The sequence below is a fragment of the Xiphias gladius genome, chromosome 23 (assembly GCF_016859285.1).
Source record: "Xiphias gladius isolate SHS-SW01 ecotype Sanya breed wild chromosome 23, ASM1685928v1, whole genome shotgun sequence".
In the NCBI taxonomy this organism is placed as follows: Eukaryota; Metazoa; Chordata; class Actinopteri; order Istiophoriformes; family Xiphiidae; genus Xiphias; species Xiphias gladius.
Window position 1 is genome coordinate 12,362,949 of NC_053422.1, and position 20,919 is coordinate 12,383,867.

General features: G+C 43.5%; 1 protein-coding gene across 1 annotated transcript; it reads right to left on the reverse strand.

Annotated features, from left to right (window-relative positions):
- Positions 1-1,375: 1,375 nt before the first annotated feature.
- sox3 (SRY-box transcription factor 3) lies at positions 1,376-3,365 on the reverse strand. The gene has a single exon (XM_040120831.1). It carries the CDS (start codon positions 2,967-2,969, stop codon positions 2,067-2,069), a length of 903 nt encoding a protein of 300 aa, XP_039976765.1. The 5' UTR covers positions 2,970-3,365; the 3' UTR covers positions 1,376-2,066.
- Between the last annotated feature and the right edge of the window lie 17,554 nt (positions 3,366-20,919).

Consider the following 20,919-nt stretch of genomic DNA (forward strand, 5'->3'; position numbering starts at 1 on the left):
GGCCCTATTGGTGGCCGCAGCTTATTTATCCCAAGGTGTACTGCAACAGCAGGCCGGTCCATTCTTCCACACACCTCAGTTTTATATACGAGTGCCAGCGACAGTGAGCGCGTTGAGACACCGGTCAAGGTTATGAAATGTGGTGCAGTTTCAGGGTGATTTGCTGAACAGTAAAATATACTATACAAGATTGTAGTTGCTTTAGTTATCACCAAGTTTTGACAGAACCAAATCGGAGATGGACTGATCGCCACAGTGCCCAGCAATTTCAAAATGTTCCAAATGAGCACAACTCAAGTTTCTCTGTGCACGTCAGAAATTACATGAAAGACTAAATAAGAAAATCACCTGTCAACAGACAAAACACTCTATTTTAGTCTTTAGAGTCATTTGATAGATAATTTTTTTATATTTGCCAAACAGACCGTCACAAATTATATTAAACTTTGGCAGCATCATTTTACAAAAGTTTTTAAAACTGTTTCAGATGGCATCTCTTGTGTTTTATGGGACATATTTATAAATATAATAATCATTTTCTGAAAAATGGGTGAGTTTAGTCCACTTTTTAATGTGACGTAATTGAACGCTCATCCCATTGCTTCATATCTTTTAGTGTTATATATTTAGATTCTTAAATTCATTTTTAAAAAGTAGAAATGATCTAAGTGAATTCTTGTGATAAAATATGAGAAACATGTTCTTCAACAAATTCCTACTGAAATGAGTGACTGACCTGGGCAAAACCTTAGGGAGGAAAAGTGGTACAACTCAGTTAAAGCAAAAGGCGAATGCAGCTTTTCACCAACTCAAAAGTAAAAAGATGAACTGACACTACTTTCATTTTTATACAAATGTCAATTCCAAAACTAAAAAAAAAAAAAAAAGCAGATAAAAATTGAAAAGGCCTAAGGATTATGTCAAATTATATTCTTAATTTAAACGGATGATTTTAAATAAAATGGTTACACAAGTTTTTTGAAGTCCTGGAAAGAGAAATTATAATTCTTTCACTACATCTTTAAGGCTTGTAAAGGAGTCGGAAGACCAAATTATTCCCACAGTAGCGTCTCAATGAAGACAAAGTCAGAATACCACTGTGCCTGTACTGTTTGAAATAAATTAACCGTGAGCATGTAAAACGTGAAAATTCCCGTTGTTTGGTCCTTGCAAGCTTATCTCTGGGAAAATAACAGACTGTCATTCAGTGTGTTGGACGATCTTTACACATATACACCTCTAAAATAATCACTTCACACGTTTAAGCCCCCCCTGGGAGGCAGCCTGCGCTCCAGAGGTTTTAAAAACGAGCACATTTTTCAGACCCCGTATTACACACAAAAGACAGAGGCGCGAATCGTGTTTCATACAAATTTATTCAGCATTTAAGAATAGAGGATGGTCTTCAAATATGTAGAAACGTCAGTTTAAATAAACCTTTTCGTTCAGGATAATGAGTAAACATGACACTGTCAAAACCATCACAGAACAGAACATTTTACAAAAACAAATTTGAACATTTTTCACGGGACAAGACATCGGGTTCACAAGCTAAAAAGAAAGAAAAAAAATGTTACTATAAATAAAACCTGCGTTTGCGACCCGCACAGTCTTAACATTTCATTTTAAACCTAGGTCATGAGGGGGGGGGGGGAGACTACAAAAATTTGGACACAGTCGAGACAACTGACATTCTACAAATTAAGTGTAAACATTTATGTACCAACTTTCCATCCAGCTTTTCTGAAATACACCAGCCTCTTAATGAGGCCACATGCCTTTTCATAGAGAGAAAATATGGCATTATTTAAAATATAGAAGTCCAATTCTTCTACATATGTTGATTGCTTATACTTGTGATAAAAAGCCTCTTTGCAATGCGAGTTACTCTGATGGGCTCAACGTTCAGTTTCGATCCATTTCAAATGCATTGAAAACGGACAACTCAAAAGGTGTTGAGAGAAAGTTGTTTCTTTAGCAACCAAAAAAGTTCAAGTATCCGAAGTACTTTTTTTTTTCTTTTTTTTTTCTTTTTTAAGTTTGAAGTCTTTTCTTTTCTGCTGCTCTCAGATGTGGGTGAGAGGTAGCGTCCCATTGACGCCAGTCCCTGCGGTCTGATAGTGCGGGTGGACGCTGTGTAACCGGCTGCTCTGCAGGGAGGAATGCTCCGCGCTGTCCCCGCCGGGAGGCAGGTACATGCTTATCATATCCCTCAGGTCCCCCAAACACGCCCGCTGAGAGTGGGACGTGATGGCCGGCGGCGGCGAGCTCGGCTCGGTCTTGCACACGGACGCCATGGAGCTCAGCCCCATGGCGTTGGTGGTCTGCTGCGTGTACGCTGGGGACATGCTGTACGTGGAAGCCGCGTTCATGTAGGTCTGCGCCGAGGACATCATCGGGTACTGGAGCCCCGCCATCTCGTACCGGTGCATCTGCTGGATCTGAGGGCTGTTCATGCTGTGATGCTGAGGGTAAGCCAACTGGTCCTGCATGAGGGAGTACGCACTGTTCGTCCACCCGTTCATGTGCGCATAACCGTCCATCCGCTGCCCCACCGACACCGAGTTGTTGACGGCATTGGCCCCCGGCGGCAACAGTCCCCCGGGCAAAGAATACTTGTCTTTCTTGAGCAAGGTCTTGGTCTTCCTGCGGGGACGGTATTTATAATCCGGATGCTCCTTCATGTGCATAGCGCGCAGACGCTTGGCCTCGTCGATGAACGGCCTCTTTTCAGCGTCGGTCAGAAGTTTCCAGTCGGCGCCGAGCCGCTTGCTGATCTCGGAGTTGTGCATTTTGGGATTCTCTTGAGCCATCTTCCTCCGCTGTCCCCGGGACCAGACCATGAAGGCGTTCATCGGCCGCTTCACCCGCTCCTGGTCGCTGGCACTGTTGTTCTTCGCGCCCGGCGCCGAGCCCGAGTTGGACTGCGGGAGCGGGGTTTTGAGCTCGGTTTCCATCATGTTATACATTCAGGCGGCTTTTAGTGTTCGCTCACAGGCACATGAAGAAAAGAAGGGAAAAAAAAGAAAAAGAAAGAAAAAAAAAGTTCACAGAACAGCGCCAAAAGTCAAAGAGGTAGAGGCGCTGGCCAATCTCATAAGATGATGGGGGGGGGAAAAAAGTTCTGCCCAAAGAGGCGAATGTGTCTGCAGGTGCTTCTGGTTTCTCTCCGCTCAAAGCTGCTCCGTCCCCCACGGCTCTGGAACAGAAGTCTGTAAACTTGTTCGCCAAGCTCATCTGTTAATAGGCCTAGTGGCCGGACCATGTGATGCGGATTGACAGCGTGACAAACGAGGAGCGGGCGGCCAATCGGCGCGCGGCTCCCTGTAACCAACCGCAGCGCGCAGCGCCGTGTTTTGGTTAGGAGGAGGAGGGAGAGGCGAAGTTTTAATGCAAGCAGCGCAGCTCCAGCAACCTGAGCGCAAAAAAAATATTATAGACATGCAACCTCTGTGATCCGACAGCGGAGACGAGGATTTCACGGGAAAACGCGGCCGATTTGTTTTCCTCCCTGAACGGACGTTGCCCGATCGCGCCCAAGTCCTTTCAGAAACCAGTTAAATCCAAAAAGAGGTGGTTTTATGAAAAATGTTGGCTATATCTGGGACTCGGTTGAATACAGCTGAGTGTCGAACATGCAGAGAAAGTTTCAGAGATTTTTGTGGAACCACATGGGCTGCGCTTTATACAGAACTGAGAGCGCGGGCTGTGTAGTTTGAGTGTGGTGCAGGGACACACACGGGTCGTCATGGATCCGTGCCAGTAAATCCATTACAGAGGCGGATCCCAACGGGCCGAACCCGAACTAAAATCAGTGCAAATACTTCAAGTGAGAAGTGGGATATTGAAATAAAATGGGCTCTTGGCAGACACAAAAAAAATATCCTGTTGTCATTTGTTGCTTTTTCTTTTAACACCGTTTCACAAAACATATTTTGCCAACACAGAAAAAAACAACCTGTCTTATTTTGGGGGGACTCTGGCGCTGTCAAAACCTCCAGCAGACTGATATCTCTCTTTTCTCTTTTCTCTTTTCCTCTTTTCTCTTTCCTCTTTTCTTTTTTTCTGATGGCCTTTAGATATTTCACGAGAACCTTATCGGACCCACCTGCTCAGAAATTTTCTCAGGAGTTCGGCGCTGCAAAAAAAGAAAAAAAAAAAAAAGAAAAGTCCACATCATAAATTTCCCTTTAAACAACTTAAAGACACAAATTGTCGAGAGGCTGAAAAAAAAAGTAATTTACGGTAGGAAGAATAATTTCCCATAAGAATAAACGCATTTGAAATAAAACAGGATCAGGTTGATGACCACATTGACACAAGGAACATTATATTGGGATTTTTGAAAATGAAATAAAATCCCAGAAGCAAGTGAATCACAAAACCAGCACAGGCTCGTTTTTCTGAAAAATTGGAAGTGTTTAATTCCCAGTTAAATGGATGACACGGTAATCTGGATGTTTCTGCCGTGCTGCAAAACTTTAATACATCAACGACCTCTTGTGGAGAGGACGGGCTATCTCTTTAGTCCCCGGGGGGGGGGGTTTACTTCGAGACTCCGCATTGCATCCAGCCTCGCTCGGCCATGCGAGCGACTGCTCGTCCTGAGAGTAAAATAAAGTAAATGCACGACAAGCATCGGCTAGCCTACTGTTTGCCGACTCGTTTTTTCTCTCTCTCCGCGGTGTTAATGGCTATTAAAATGACGGGGCCGTGCGGGGGGGGGGGTCCTCATTTGCATGTGCCTCCTTACGAACGACCCGAAACGCCGCGGAGTCCGGTGGCTCAACGGGGCCAGCCTCACACCTGCTAATGGCCGCGAAGCGAATCGCCCATCGAGAGCGGCCATTGACACCTGAGTATTGAGATGGGCTCCGCGGGGGGTCGTTGTGCCATGTGCATTCGAGCGCGTTTCACCTCCCGGAGCTTTCAAAACTTAAAAACGCAGCTTCTGCAGGCCTCCTGCATCTATACACACACACACACACACACACACACACATTAGATGCAGGGCTCACCGTGGTGTCATTTTTAATTCACCACTTTTATCACCGTTGCGGACAGCAAATATCAAAAATGAAAAATGTTTGACAAGTCTTTTTGTGTGAAAACACTGAGAGAAGATCAACGTTCCCTCTCGTTTACGGGTTCAACAAGCGGCTTCCATTAAATCATCAACCAAACCGATCGTATCAGTCATGTCGCCGGCGCCCTCCTTTCTTCCCAAGGCTGAATTAAAGTGGTTGTTTTTTAAAGTCAAAATTAAAAACTCGACGCCCCAGTTGTTTTAAATACAGGCATATCCCATCAAGGATATAACGCGGATTACGCAGCCTTTATAGACACTTATTCAGGCTATATAAATTACACTAAAAAAAAAAAAAAAAAGGCACAAAGAAAAAGATGCCAACAATATTTACGGTTTTTATGTGGGCACAAAAAAAGCATAAAGAATAGAAGAAGGATCTGTTATCTTAGGGGAAGGGGAAGCCTGTAGCCCCTCAGCCACACGGTTGTAGTAAATCAGCTGAGAAAGAGACATCACTTCATGAATTTAATTTTCACGTTCAATGGGGCGTTACAAACAGAGCGAGAGCAATAAAACTAACGTCCAATTAGTAGTCAGCCAATTCTCGGGAGCCAGTTATTTGTTTATCTGGGCAGATCTCAATACTGATCCGCTTGTAATCTTCTTATGGAAATTGACCGGTAGCAGAGAGAGAGAAAGGTGGGGGGGTGGGGGGGGGGAGAAAACCCCACCAGGAGTAGCCCGGAGTTTGGTAATGAGGGCCTCTGTGCGGCTAATTTCCTAATTAAGGATCGGAGGACCACCGGCACAGCCCTGCTCTGACTCAGAGACTCGACGAGCCCGACGGGGCGGGCGGCCGCGGGGTCCCACTGTTGAATGTTGGGAAATACGTGGACGTCCCGACGGGAGGATATAAGCTGCGTGCAATCACGTCGATCCGGGACGACTTAATGTTTAAAATAAGCGGATGCACCGCGCATGCGCGTGTAGCGCAAAAAAAAAAAAAAAAAGAGGTTTTCCTCCCAGACCGACGATTTCTGAGGAGAAACTAATGGTGTTTTAGCATTTTTCGTTACAATGAAGATGTACCGGATCCATTTAAAAGCAAATTTTTTTTTTTTCATTTATTTTTTTTAAAAATTGGATATTTACATGACACACAGCACTGAAACCGGTGCGAGAATGTGACAGGAATCAAAGAAATAAAGGTTTTTTTTGGTTGAAGAATGGGTCCAATTGTGGACCTTTGGGCCCAGAAAATAAAAAACAAACAAACCAGAAAATGTCAGTTATATTTGCAAAGAGATTTAGGTGAATTACAACCTATTGAGGTCGACTGACTGACACAGAACGACAATAATCCCACCTTTGGACACAGTCCTCATGTCCGCATCCGGCTTCGCTCGGCTGTCAGAGGAGCTTTATGGTCGGACACTTTCAGTTGGGCGACGGATGCGCTCAACTTTAGTATTATAGGACAAGACTCGGGCGCTCACCAGCCAGCTGCAAACAACGACATGACACTAGCGTTTCATTTATTGCTTCTCGTTGCCTTTTTTTTTTTTTAAAAACAAAAAAAAAAAAAAACCGCTACAGCCTTCGTTTGCGAGGTTTTTCTTAAATTTTTAATAACTGCCGAAAAGGGAGATGATTTCTTTTACAATCGAAAGTCGTACCTCAATCCCACAGTAAACAACATTATTTTACGTGTCCATTTTAAACCCCGCGACCTCCAGAATCAATAACTTTTTTTTTTTTTTTTTTTTTTTGTTTCAGCTCAGTGACTGCGGACAAGGCCTTTGAGAAACAGCAATTAACAAAGAATGGGTTTTCAATTACAGCCACAATGGAGACTGTCTCATTAAGATTTGCATGATTTTTGGACCAGGAATGCAAATGAAGATGCAATTTACGCACGGTCTGCTGTTCCCATTGTGTCGGCGTGAATGGTTGCGTCCTCCCAGTTCAACACAGGTAAAATAATATTCACGGGTCATTTAAAGTAATAAAAGTGCTGCCATTATCACCTCTTTATTTCACAAAGCAGGGCTAGTATTCCTGATGGTAATTTGACTTATTTGACCCATGAGAGTTATAGCTGACAAAACTACTTAACAAAAGTGCATTAAAATGTTTAATGTCTGTGTGTAATGCGGAGTCATGGCTGAGGAAACATTTTTACTCTGTCGGATCTTAAGTTTTTTTGTTTTGTTTATTTGATTGTTTCATTTTATAAAACCGTTTAAACTGGTCAAATGTTTTATATAACCTCTTTGAGTCTAGCATTTTTATTAATTTATGCCAAAAAAAAAAATCATACTAAAGCTGAAGCTAAATAAATCTAAAGTCTTCTGCAAATTGCTTTTTTTTTTTCCTTTGGGAAATTCAGACATTAATATTATGAGCTAGTCCAGCAACAGGTATCATAAAAAACCTAATTTATATTACTTACTGATAGCATCTATTGAGGCTCCACATGGCAGATCTGTTAGGAACAAGAGCTTCACCTAATGTGGGTTTTTGGTTTACTTTGAAATACCATCAAAGTGATAAGACCTTTCTCATGGCATAAATAATAATATAAGAATATTTTTGCACTCTGCTCTGGCACAAAGTTCTGGTTGATTGAAAACTTCTCAGGAAACAACAAACTCTCTTTGAGAAGCAGACAATAAATTGATATAACTGGGGAAGACCTAAAAGACCTTTAATTCAAGAAAGCTTGCTTTTTATTATGTTGAAAAATTGAATATTTTCAAAAAAAAAAAAAAAAAAAAAATCAATGCAAAAATTTGGTCCAAATAAGTGATGGCCAAAACCTTCAAATGAATAGGATTTGTTGAAGAAGGTTTTAAGTGTGCGTGCACTGCCTCCTGACAGAAAGGGGTCAGGAGAAGGAGAGTGAACATTACTGTGTGTGCATCAGGACAAAGAACAAATAGAGGACACTGATCTTCAAGAGAAATATGATTTTCTTAGGTACCGCTCCGTGTCGTCACTTCTCCTCGATTGATCCGTCACAGAAAGGATGAAGGACGAAGCGGGAGGACTAGTAAAATCACAACATGTTGGGATGCAACCCTGAGGATCGTCCCTTAATTCGGGCCCATGCGAGGCAGAAAACCCGTGTAAGTTCAGTTATTAGGTGAAGAGGCTCAAACCTTCGAAAGAACCAAAACACAATCCGAGGACAGATTTCTGATTTTTTTTTTTAGGAGAGCTTTAGTGGGGTGTTGTAAGTCTGTCAGGAGGCCTCTGGGCTAATGGAAAACGCTGCATTATGCCTCCACTGTAGCAGAGTAATTTGTGTTTTCATTGTGGTGGTGGGGGAGTGAAGCCCAGGAGCAATATGTCTGCACTCCACGGCCACCTCGCTCAGCTCTGTGGAATTTATCCATTTTACTTATCGACCTCTGCCCGTAAAAACAACACACAAAAAGCTGTTTGCATCCTGCAGCTGTCTGCGAAGAATGATTCAAACTTCAGCCTCTTTTTCTCCCGGCCAGGCCAAGCATGTCCTTCCTCATTATGTTCTTGTGTGAGCAAGGCCAAGGCTGCTGACATGGACCCAGTGTAATCTCTTTAACCCGCCGCTGTCGCGAGCAGACAAGGCGTGACCACACAACACTCAGCTCCATCTCACTCAGCCTATAGGAATAGTTTTTCACTTCATCAACTCACCCTCTCTGGTTGTGGTTGCTCATCATTTAGGGATGCACATTTCAAACACATTTGATCAAGTGCGCTCAACACGTTAAGTGCATGCAAAATTGCTCGGGGGCGTGCACACACACACACACACACACACACACCGGGGTTAATCATTGTTACAAGACCACTTAATATAATCACATGCAGCAGTGTGTATTTAAAAATTCATATACTCACTGACCCTTGGAGTTCCCATAATTGACACAAGCACTTTTTTTCCTGTGGTTATTGACTAATGAAGCTAAAAGCAAATGAAATTAGATCACAGTAGAGGACATCGGTGGAGGCATTTTTGGATGAACATACGATGATTATTAGCTCCTTTAAGTCATATCTGAGACAAAGGCTCTTTACGTTTACTCAGCAGATTAGGAGAAACATTCATATGAAAACATTTGGTATATGATGCGTTAAATGAAAAATAAAATACTTAATTACTGTGAATGATAAGCTCCTGTCCACTGAAAGCTAATTTCAATTCACCTTAAATTAAGCAGAAAATTTCAATAAATATAGTTTTGCTTCTGAGCCACTGGGTGAGGCCGGATTAAGCCACCTGGTGCGCAACACGATCACTTCTGTGCCTGCTCAGGAAAAGGAGCCTGTTGCCTAAACTTCCTGAGCTGAAGCTCAGTTCACACTTGAACCTCTGATCTGTGCAATCTTCCCTTTTCCTATCGAGACGTTATATTAAATCTCATTTGCTCGTCACAAGGGTTTGCTGCATACACGGTGGTTTTCAGAGCGTTATGACATGCTCTCTGAATAATACCAAAGGCTGTATACGTCTAACAAAAGAAAACACAGTTTAAATTAGGCCTCCAGATGCTTTTTTCGCTCCGGTGGTAAAGTTATGACAGCAGATGCCTGCTGCTCGGAAGCTGCTGCCTGTGAATGGCATTATCAAGCACCTCTATATGATGATCATTTTAAATACTGTTATTGCCTGACCGGCTAATTGCAGCACTCATTATTTTCCATGTATCTTTTGAATCATTGCCATGTTCCGTTTTTTCCAAAAACAATGGAAACTTTCTCAGTTTTTTGTTTGGAAGAAAGTGCCGAATCGTCACTTTTTGCTTTTCGCCATGCCCAAGCAAGCAGCCCTCTTTTGTTTTAGCCATAATTGAGATCCCACTAATCTAGCCTCTTTTAAAAAATGAAACAGTCTCTTTGTCAAACCTTCATTAGTTTAAGATAATATTGTGAGAATGCACAATTAATTTGCAGTGTAACTTTAATTAATTAAATACACCCAATTTTGTAACATGATTAATGTGACCAAGTTGTTATCTGTATTCTCCTCCAAAATGAATATGTAACAGCGATACAGCGCTGAACATTAATTGCGGAAATTGGGGCTCTTAGGAACCCAAAACTAGGTTAGGTAATTATACGAGGTAATTTATTAAATCTTAAATAAAGAAACAAACAAGCATAAATTGATATATAAATCATGAATACCATTATGTGTAATCTAGCTGTGATTTGGGAGAAAATGACAAATCTATGTTGCGTGCTAAGCACTTGATAAAGTAGATAGCTGTCATAAATTTTGTCCCAGTCAAGGTCTCATTAAAAGAGGCATAATTTAATTAAGAGTTAGCCATCGCCCTCTAAATATATTAATTACCTTGAGCACGATGAGATGAGTGTGGCGATTATTGCGTATTTTATTAGAGTAAGTCTTCTGGGAGAAGAGCAAACTAAGGTGGGAAGCCGGCTGTGTTGACAAGATAATGGATGGGCTGGCCTGGGATGAATTTGGTCACCTTGTCTTGGGTTGAGCTGAGAGAGGTGAGACAGAGGACAACACAGGTCCTCAAGAAGGTAGGATGTCTCAACTCTGTTTACTGGAACTCTAGTATTTCCAGCTTTCAGGTGTACATTAAAAAAATATTTCTGCAAGATCTATAATCACACTTGAGTAATATTTTTTTTTTGCTGCATTAAGGAATTAATATCAGAGGAACATGACAAAATGATACCTGTGTTACGACAGAATGTAAAAATGTACATGCTGGAGTTGATCTTGTGATGATGCAAGATGAGAAGTAAATTTTTAATTTTCAAATCAATTTGGTCTCGTCCAAACTAGAATAGGTACCTGAATCTCTTAAGTAAATGTTAGCGTTTTACCTCTCTAATTATTATACCCTCTGAGTACGAAAGAAAATGATTTCTTTTTTTTAAATTGTCAAAGCATTAAAAAAAATAAGAGTAAAAACCATCATTGCACTTAATTCTTAATATAACTGCTAAACTAAATTTTACTGCCCCTTTTCTGAGCAGCTCAATCCACTATATCGAGTTTCGCTTTTCACTAACACTATAGAACTACCTTTGTGTGACATCTATTTGCACAGACACCCACACAGGCACACACACACACACACACACACACACACACACACACACACACACACACACACACACACACCAGATGTGTGGAGAGGAGTGCAGAGGCAACAGCTCATTGCCCCACAGACTGATATGTCAATGAAACATACAAGATGTTGCCGCTGCACCGGAGCGATTTCCAGGCTCGCTCCTCTCCTGGCTGACAGCAGGACAAAGAGCCCAAGCTACTATTATCTGGAGGCAAGCTCTCATTCTTGCTTTCATCTTTCTCTTCACTTACACAAACATAGATGTATGTGCTTGTGCCAAAACACAGAGCTCTGCATAAAGTCACTGATGCTTCCAGTGTGCATATCAGACAAGACAAGTTAGGGGGTTTGAACCCTGTTAAAGTGTCAAAATGGTTGTCGACTGTACAGAGTTGGCAAATATAAGAATTGTAGCCGGAGTTGCATTCTGATTTTTGGAGTCTTTGTCAGTTATTTTTAAATGGGACAGCGGAACTATGACATTTATACTTTGCATTTTGAGTCAATATCCTCAAACTTCTACTACACTTTTGTGCCCTGATATTTTTAATTCTACTGCGGCTGATAAGAATGACATCTAGACCAAGAGGTGACAGTATCTGTCTTAAAAAATAAAATAACTAACAAATGAAACATATATATTTATACTTATATGTGAAAAGACCGTGCAAACACAGAACACAAAGCTCTGCTCCATCTTCCTGAATCCCCCCTCCCTCTTCTCTCCTCTCTTTACTACTAACCTCCTCCCACTCTGGCCACAAAATTGAGGACACTCACCAAGCTCTGACTGGTCCCAAGGGTGCTGCTGCTTCCCAATCCCTCTGTTAGACACACCTTCAACAGCTGGCTGTCAGCTGGCCTAGGAGCAGGACCATGGACCGGAAGATAGCAATGACATCCACATCCAAGGGCCTCAGCCCAGACTCCGACCACGGCCATTCGGAGAGGAGTACCACCACCATGGCAGCTCCCAGTGTAGCAGAGACACATAAAGAGCGAGAGACCCGGGCAGTCACTGGTGAGGTAGTGCACACTGCAGCTGAGCTCTCCCTGCTCTGGGACCCATCTCATTCAGCCAAGATTGCTTCATACAAAAGTTGACAATGCACCAGTGAAAGCCATTGTTGATATTCAACATTTTTTAAATAGCTGAGCAGAATAGACAACATGGCAGGCTGCAAAACTTGGCAAGGGAAACTGACCTGGAGCTTCCCGTTTGAAAGGGTTGCCACGCTGGGTGAGAGGAGAGAGCTATTGTGTTAAAAAGAGGGAGAGCTGGTGTGAAAGAGCTCAAAAAACAAAACATCTCCCATCCCGGGAGAGCAGACTACAATGCTTTCTGTACAGCACGAGGAGGACAATCGCCTCGCATGGACACAAGCATACATACGCATCACCAAGAAAGAGCAGAAAAATGAAATCAATGCAATCAGGTCCATTTTTATATTTCTGGCGTTTGAACCGAACGAGGGGGCGAACCCTCACTCTGGTATAGTGATTAAAAAATAACCTCGAGGACACACGTGCGTCTAACCCAACATGTAGGGCTAACAGTTAAAGATTGTGCCATTACAACCGATCGTAAAGTCTAAAACCATAATTCACTCTCCAAGCACTGGCTTGGCTAACGTCCAGAGGAATGTCTTCCAGCGAGCCATCTATTTCTCTAATGTTGCACAGACGAGGATCATACTGCCTGACACTGTTAATGGTGTTCTGTTTCAGTCATTGTCAAACTGACAAGTGCGCAGATTGATATGGATATTTAAGAAGCCTTTAACCTTCCATATGTCAGAGCATCATAGTGCTGCTTCGTGCCTCAGAAGCTATCAAAACATCTAATGTATTGTGTATGTGTGTGTCTAAATGTGTGCCTGGTAGCCTTGAAGCAGATCCCCGCGTTGTGTTTCACGCATCCTCATTCCTGGGGGTGGGGGGGCTCAGGCGCTCAGGGACTGAGTGACTGATGTGGATTTTAAAAACCCTTGAAGGAAACAGCTGCAATTACCTGGGGGGCCCTACCATCCAGCACGACACAAATCCATCCACTCATCATATCTCAATACTGTAATCTCAAAGTTACTTGAAAGTGCACTTGGCTACTTTCATGTTCTGAAGCGAAACATAAAACTTTCCTTAGCATTTGTACAAGTGCTTTTTGCTTGACCTGCCAGCAGATGAACCTACTAGCACTGCAACTAATGCAACAAAGGCAACAAGTGGCCATTACATGTTCCCAGAGTCCTAGGTGTAGTCTTCCAATCCCTTATTTTGCCTAAAACACCCATTAACCAATCAAGTTTCTAATGATACGCAATAGACAAAATTTCCCCCTTGAAATGCTAGAGCCCTTTTATTTGGTAAAATACTAAATTAATTTATCTCGTATTATAATAGTTGTTGATTAATTTTCTTTTAACTGACTAAATAATTAACCCGAGCATTTGCTTTACTTACAATTGCGAAAAATTAAAACAATTTTTACTCTCAAATATTTTTTTTTCTTTTCTTTTGAGCTCATTAAAACCCAATATGTAGAAAAGTACTGAAATGGTAACTCTACCCTTTACCAAAGAGTGACAAGGTATGGATATGACCACTAAGCACTGTCATTACACCAAATAAGGAAAATGTTCATGTTTTTTATATGTCATTTGGACTATGCATGAACAATTATATATTTATTTCACAGGCAATGAGGTGTTCGGCATGTTATCCTACACAGTACTAATATTTTGGGTCAAGTAGACCCCCGAGAGCTCTGACAAACTCTCTGACAAAACTATTATAAAACTCAAATAACATAAATCCTAATCGACTGCTTTTGGATTTGGGAGGCCTGGTGCTGTGTAAAAAGTTCTGTCATCAGGTGTAGAGTAGATGAAAATAAATTGAATTTAACCGTATTTTACAGCAGGAAAACAGAAGTAATGCGTCATTTTCTGAAGCAAACTCCTGAAAAAAGTCATCAGCTCAAAATCTGGTTCATAAGCATTTAGCTGAAAATTAGGAAGAGTCATGAAAAAAGTGTGTGTGTCTTTTGAGCTGCTGAAGAGAGCTTGGCGTCTCCAGGGGCCCAAACAGAACATGCATTGAGCGCATGGTGAATTGAGTAATCCTTTACGCGGTTGTAAAGTGAAGGACTTCTGTAACAAAATCTTTGCCTGTTTGCATCTCACCTGGCCCTGGAACATGAGAGGGAGTGCCGTTAGTCTTGTTCTGCTGTCTCTTCACTTCCTCAAGGGCTGACATGTGCACATGTATGTATGTGAATAAGGTGTTTGTGTGAGAAGAAGGCGCAGAGAGAAACAGGACCAGTCTAGCCCCTTTGACATAGGCAGGTTTGGAGTCGGAGATGTATAATTACATTGATCGGGGAGAAATTACAGCTCTGAGAGGGAAGGCAGGGCTCGCATAATCTTATAGGTGTGTCAGAGAGCGAGAGGGAGGCATAGAGACAAGGGGAGAGAGAGAGAGAGAGAGAGAGAGAAACAGAGAGAGAAAGAGAGAGAGAGGGAGAGGAAACCTGTGGCGTCTATACTGGAAATCCACGTCAGTACCATCCATCACACACTATTAGCTGCCATCAAAGCTCTAATTTTACTCTAGCATTACACCCCGCGGCCTGTATCCCCCTCCCTCCCCTGCTGGTCTGGATGGCATAGCCTGGTGGGAAAACGACATTCAATCCGCTGTCCGCCCCATTCAGGCCAAATTGGCAAATGACAGCTCTCCGCCTCTCAGATTTCGGGGAAATGAAAGGTACCACCGCCACCATCCGCCTGAGCCTCCAAAAGCTGTTGGTGGAGAAGAAGGAGGAGGGGGTGAGTACGGGGGCAGAGTGAGGACCAGTGAGGCCGAGGAGTGGACTGAGGTGGGTTAACAGCCTCCCCTGTCCTCCGCGGCGGTGACGGCGCTGGACAGAGAACACAGAGAAAAGAGAGAAGAATGCCTACTCAGCAGATCAAAGGAACTTCCCTCAGACCAATGGGAAAAGTTGACCTCAATTCCCTAATCACCCACTTTACCACCGCGGGCCGAGCAGTGCGGGCAGATGAGAATGCAGCGTTTGCCCTCATGGAGGCGAGCGGCAGCGAGAGGGCAGCACACGGAGTGAAATCTTATCGAGATAAGGACAGAGGCAGGCTGACTTTGCAAAACAGGCCTTCGCTCTGCCTCAAGACCAAGCTTTTGCAGCTCTCTTCTAGGTGCATTCAAACAAAACGTCCTGCAGGAATAAACCATGAACACAACAAGCCGTGACGTGTTTGGTCCGACGAGCCGCACATGAAAAAGAAAAAGGACGCGAAAAAAGAAACTTTCAATAAATATCGGAAACATGTATATGGAACCGACGCTTTGCTCAAAACACGTGCACAAACAGAGAGGTCCTTCATCAGCGTTTTACCATTACACACGGGAAAAAGACACAGAACATACTGTGTTAGACACTAACTGGCTGCCTGACTGAATGGTACTCTTACTGCTAATTAAGTGCTAATGGCAGTTCCCCCTGCAGAGAATACTAATTAATGTTCCATTATTCTGCGGGCTGAGCTCGCACTCCACCGCGGCCTAATGAGGGGAGGCAGGTACATCTCCTCCCAGGCTGGGTTAATAAGCACAACACAGTGGGGTCTGAGTAGAGAGGGCCATACCAGGGGGCTGCTTCCTGTTCCCTAATCTTAACAGACCCCCCTCAGAACACTCACAATGAGCCACGGACGTAATGAAAGGATTTGTCCCATATCCTCAGAAAATAGGCCAGTATACGTGAATACCGCCTCAAAAGTTTCAGTGTCTGTACTAATGTTACATTTACATGGAGGAAATTCTGGGTTTAAAAAAATGACAAGGTAAAAAACACCCAGCAAAAAAAATTCTAGACACCATATTGGGTATGTTTTCCTGCGTGTCTTCCTACAGAATTACGACTCGAAAACTGCTGATGCCTCTTAGAAAACAACTTCTATTTTATAACGTTTCCAGCTCCCTGAGAATATGCACCGCTGAAAAAATAAATAAATACATTACCTGTTTGGACGCTGAAAGCCTGGGAATCAGATCCAAAGAGCTGAAGAATGAATGGATGTGCGAGTATGTGGGTGCGTGCATGAGCGTAAACATAGATTGAGGATGGTATTGGAATTACCTGAGTGAGATAATGGTGGTGCATTAGATTAACTTTCAGCCCTTAAATGCAACACATTTAGGCAATCTTGTCCCCCAAAAACATGTCACTGTCTGAAAGGCCTCCCTCTCGCTATCAGGAGCCTCTGGTCCCCCACACTGCTGCAGCTGGCAAGGCGCTACCGTCGACTGTCAAAACGCAGCGCCAGATCTAGTTATAAAATAATTGAATTTTCATATCAGAGGGGACCAGAGTCCCAGCAGACAATAGGACTGCTGAGTCCTCTCTGATATTGGCTCAGGCCCTTTGCCATGCGCATGAAATCAGTATGTTAATGTTCCAGGGTTTTCTTTTTTTAAGGGCACTTGTGCTCTCGCAATGTACTACCGATGCGGTTTCAAAAAATTGCAACTATTGATAAGTAGGCAGCCGGCAACCCCCTCGACCCCTCCTCCCACCCAACATGCCCACCCCCGCCTCGCCCCAAACCCACCAAGGCTCTAGACATTCTCGCACCCCCATCCTCCCCCATTATTAAAATTGTAATTTATTTTTCTAAATCAGAATGACAGCTTGCTTTCTTTTCTCTGCAGCAGGCGGTGAATCACCAAGCTTTAATTACTTTCGTAACTTCGCTGACCCTGTGAGTGTGCTGCTCTCCCAGAGAAAATGGGACCTCCAACAAAGGCCCTCCACAGCCACAGCCGACTCCGGTTCATTCAAAATGCGAAAATTTATCAAACTACGGATTTTATAAGATTTTGTTAACATTTCACCTCCTATCTTTTTCACACTCCCCCGGTACAACCCCACTTGCAACACTTTCGGCACTCCAGTCTCCTGGCCCACCTCCTGAAGAAACTCCTGAAAGAAACTCACAGCCAAACAACCTTACTCCAACTCTCCGTCTTCCCTTCTCTCCCTCTCTCTGTGTGTGTGCTTGTGTTGACTCAACAAGGTCTCTTCAGGTCAAAACGGCCAGAGGTCACACTATTATCAGGAAAACCCCCTCATATCCAGGCCATGGCCTCGGCAGTGGGGAGGCAGGCAGCGCAGGGTCCTGAGGCCACAGAGCACAGATCAACAGGGCTGAGCGCTACATTTTGATCACTTCACAGATCTTTGGCCTGCGGGCATCAGGGTCAAGCTTTTTTGAGCGAAGCCGTCAGAGTCTATCACACAGCTATCAACAGCCTTCTCTGGCCGCGAGAGCCCCGCGTGACTTTTTAAATTGAAGAGGAAGAAGGTTTCAGATATTGCCCTCTTCTGCTTTGTTGCTACAAAGTTCAGGCATGTTCCTTGTTCGCCAACAGATCCCTATTTGCTTCACATTACTCCCGGAGCCTGATTTATTAAAGTAGCTAATATGTTGTAATCCCTGCTATCGCTCTCACCTTCTCACTGGCACACCTCTGTTTTGGGCTGTGCCACTGTGTGAACCAGGGGTGTGCAGGCACGGTTGGTCTTTTGCTGACTGCCTGATAATTGAATGAGCGATTATCCCTCCCATTAATAGACAATGATACAGAAAGCACTGCCATATGTACGGAATATTAATGAGTGGCTGCAGCAGCCTAGATAAGAGAAGCGCCATGCAGTCGCTGTAATAGGGGTTAAAACAATTTGCCCCCCACCACCCTATCCCTCCTCGCACACACACACACAGGCACACGCGCACACACCAGCTCCCGTGCTTTTCGACTATGCTAATCCTCCACCCTCTCACCAACTAAGCAGGCTGCCACCAACCAACCACCCCCCATAGCCTGGACTTGTGCTTGGCGCTGACCTCACTGCTGCCAAGGCCGACCCGCCTTTGTGTGGGAGTGCGAGCAGGGTCACTTGACAACAGAACGGCATGCTAATGACGGGAAGCAGCGGGTGTTTAGTATTTACGTTGTGAGAAATTTTGCAACAGCGGAGCTGGGAAAACTTGCGGCCATTCAGATTTGTCTCCTGATAAAGAATAATCATAACTACCCTTTTTTCTTCTTTTCTTTCTTTCTTTTTTACAGTTTTCTAGCTTTATCCCTGTTTTACAGCTTAATCTGGCTTCATTTTCTTGCTGTTTCTAATAAAGTGGGGTTTTTTTTTCTTTTTTTTTTTATATTCAACTGAGGTAAAGATGCACGTGCAGCTGAAGCCCACTGTGCCACAAAGGCCTATCAAGCATCACCTCCATCAAATTTCATTAAAGGTTGCAGAGAGTCAGGCAGGTGAAACAGTTGGGGCACACTTCTATATGAATCGCCATGCCAATCAATATCTAACATCTATTAGCATTTGGAAAGCAATATTTCCCCTTTTACCTTGCAATAATTGTGCTTAATGCTGTGAAGTACCTTATAATAGGTCTGACGGCAAAAGAAAGGCCAGTTACCATGGCGACTGTGAAAGCCATTGGTTTCCTTTTCAGCAGAATAATGAACTTCTCTCCTCTGTGTGTCACTCTTCCACTCCACTCTCAGCCTCTTCGATTAAATTGAAGTCCACGCATCCTTGAAATCCCTCGTCTCTGCCTTATAATTTGCCAAACAAGAGAAAAACACAGAAAAAATGTTCAAGGCTCGACAAATGTATCACTTTAGGCCAAGGTGGAGGTGTATCTCACAATCAATACACAGTTTTTTTTTTTCCCTTATTTACCAATACTTCCTCTTAATTAGAAGTATATACTTCTATACTGGCTGTTAGATGTATTTTTTGATGATGGAATGGTTTAAGATGATATTTTCCTTGACTCTGTTAAGGCAGTGAGATATGACATGGAGATGATCATCAATACATTTTCTCTTATAAAACCTGTATTCATCCTCTCGGATATATGTACATAACTCTCAAACAGATGTTTTAAACTGTCCAGAATAGACTTCAAGTGCATTATACTCACTTGCAATAACAGTTGCTTTTTTATTTGTATTTCTTTGAATCATTTTCGGTGGTATTTTAAATCTCAAAATGCCTTAGCCCTGCACCCGCAAAACTGCAAATCTCAGCCCCTCGTGTCAATCAACTTGAAGTCGTCTTTGCTGCAGGGCGATGACTTTACAGCTGATGGAAAGCTTGTCAGTGGCATGTCGTAGTTAATACTACGGCATAAGATAAGGCTGCCTCGTCACATGTAATAGCAGTGGATGCATGGTGCTGAATAGACTCCTCAAAGTAGTCTAAAAACATTCTCCACGGTCATGTTATTTTTCTATATTTCTGTAAGAAAAAGAAAAAGAAAAAAAACTTGCTTCTCTCCTTCCAAGTGTCGTGAATCCGATCATCGATTGCACTCTCTACCCACCGCGTCCTTGAGCACAAACATCCTCACTGGCCAAGGACATGGAGTGTTTTATTCAGTGGTGTTGTCTGCAGGGTGGTCGATTGGGGGGGGCTAATTCAAGTAAACCTGGTTGCGAACACAGATTCAAATAATAATAATGTCACTTAAAACAGCAGTGGTAAATTAGTCAATTTGACAAATTTAACTGGGTCTCTCTCTCTCTCAATTTTAAACAGATTCTAAGCAGAATTTTTGGGCTTTTTTTTTTTAACCGAAATTATTTTTGACGTGATATAATTAGGGCTCAAAACAGGCTCATTATAATTGGGGATTTCTTCACCTAATACTGTTTTTGAAAGCGTGTTTGAATAAAAGTTGCTGGCGGGGCCATTGGTCGTAAAACTCTCGCCGCTCCGTCGTAGTCGAGGCGGAATTAAAACCAAACGCGGGCTGCCCCCGTTGCCCGGTCTTCGAGGCTAAGAGCAAACGTGATTCGTTCTTAGAGGGCAACGGGGCTTCGTGGCAAGTTTGAGGGGACGCCCTCGCACTCTCCGTTCAGCGCTTCACGTGCGGTTTTGTCCCCACCGCCGACGAATATCCGTCAGTACGGATCCTCCCCTGCAGGGGGCGAGAAACACCCGCGGTCCTGTCTTACAGGCGTAGGGTGGACCCCCCCCGGGGGCCCCCCTCCCTGGGAATATACAGCAGAACTCCTGGTTTCTTGACCAAAACCTATCAAACGGGAACGCGGTTCAATACGAATGCCGGCGTTATCTTGTAACGCCCGAGGTTGGACAACGCATCAGCAAACCAAACGGCGCACACAGGCGCTCTGTCTAAAGTGGCTTCCCAACTTGCCCCAGTATGCATCGCGTCAATTAGCAGCGTTTGGGAACCGGTTCGTAGTTGGGTCAAGATTTCTCTGGGGGTAACGTTAGATGACAGGTCGAGGGGAGCAAGTGGCTTCTTCGGATTGACAGTGCGCGGGCGGGACATCCGGACAGACGCACGCGGGAAGGTGTCAACGCGTCCCCTCTCAGCGGAGACTACAGCGTTGAAATCATTCAGGCCAACATCCGATGTGATTTTTGACGCAACCCGCTTCCCTCAAGGGCGCAAAGTGAGCCCGACTGAGACAAAGATGTCTGATTCTGCCGGTACCTTGGAGCCAATTTTCTAACATATTGCAGCAGGTGGGCGAGAGACAAAAATGTATTTACAAAAAAAAAAAAAAAAAAAAGAAAGAAAATCGGCTTAGTATTTTTTTTTTCAGCTTGATGGTCATGAAGTTTATCTAAGTGGTTTCATGAACCCAAAAGAGGTAGAATTTTCTGAGCTCAGACAAGAGGAGAGAGAGAGAGAGTGTGTGTGTGTGTGTGTGTGT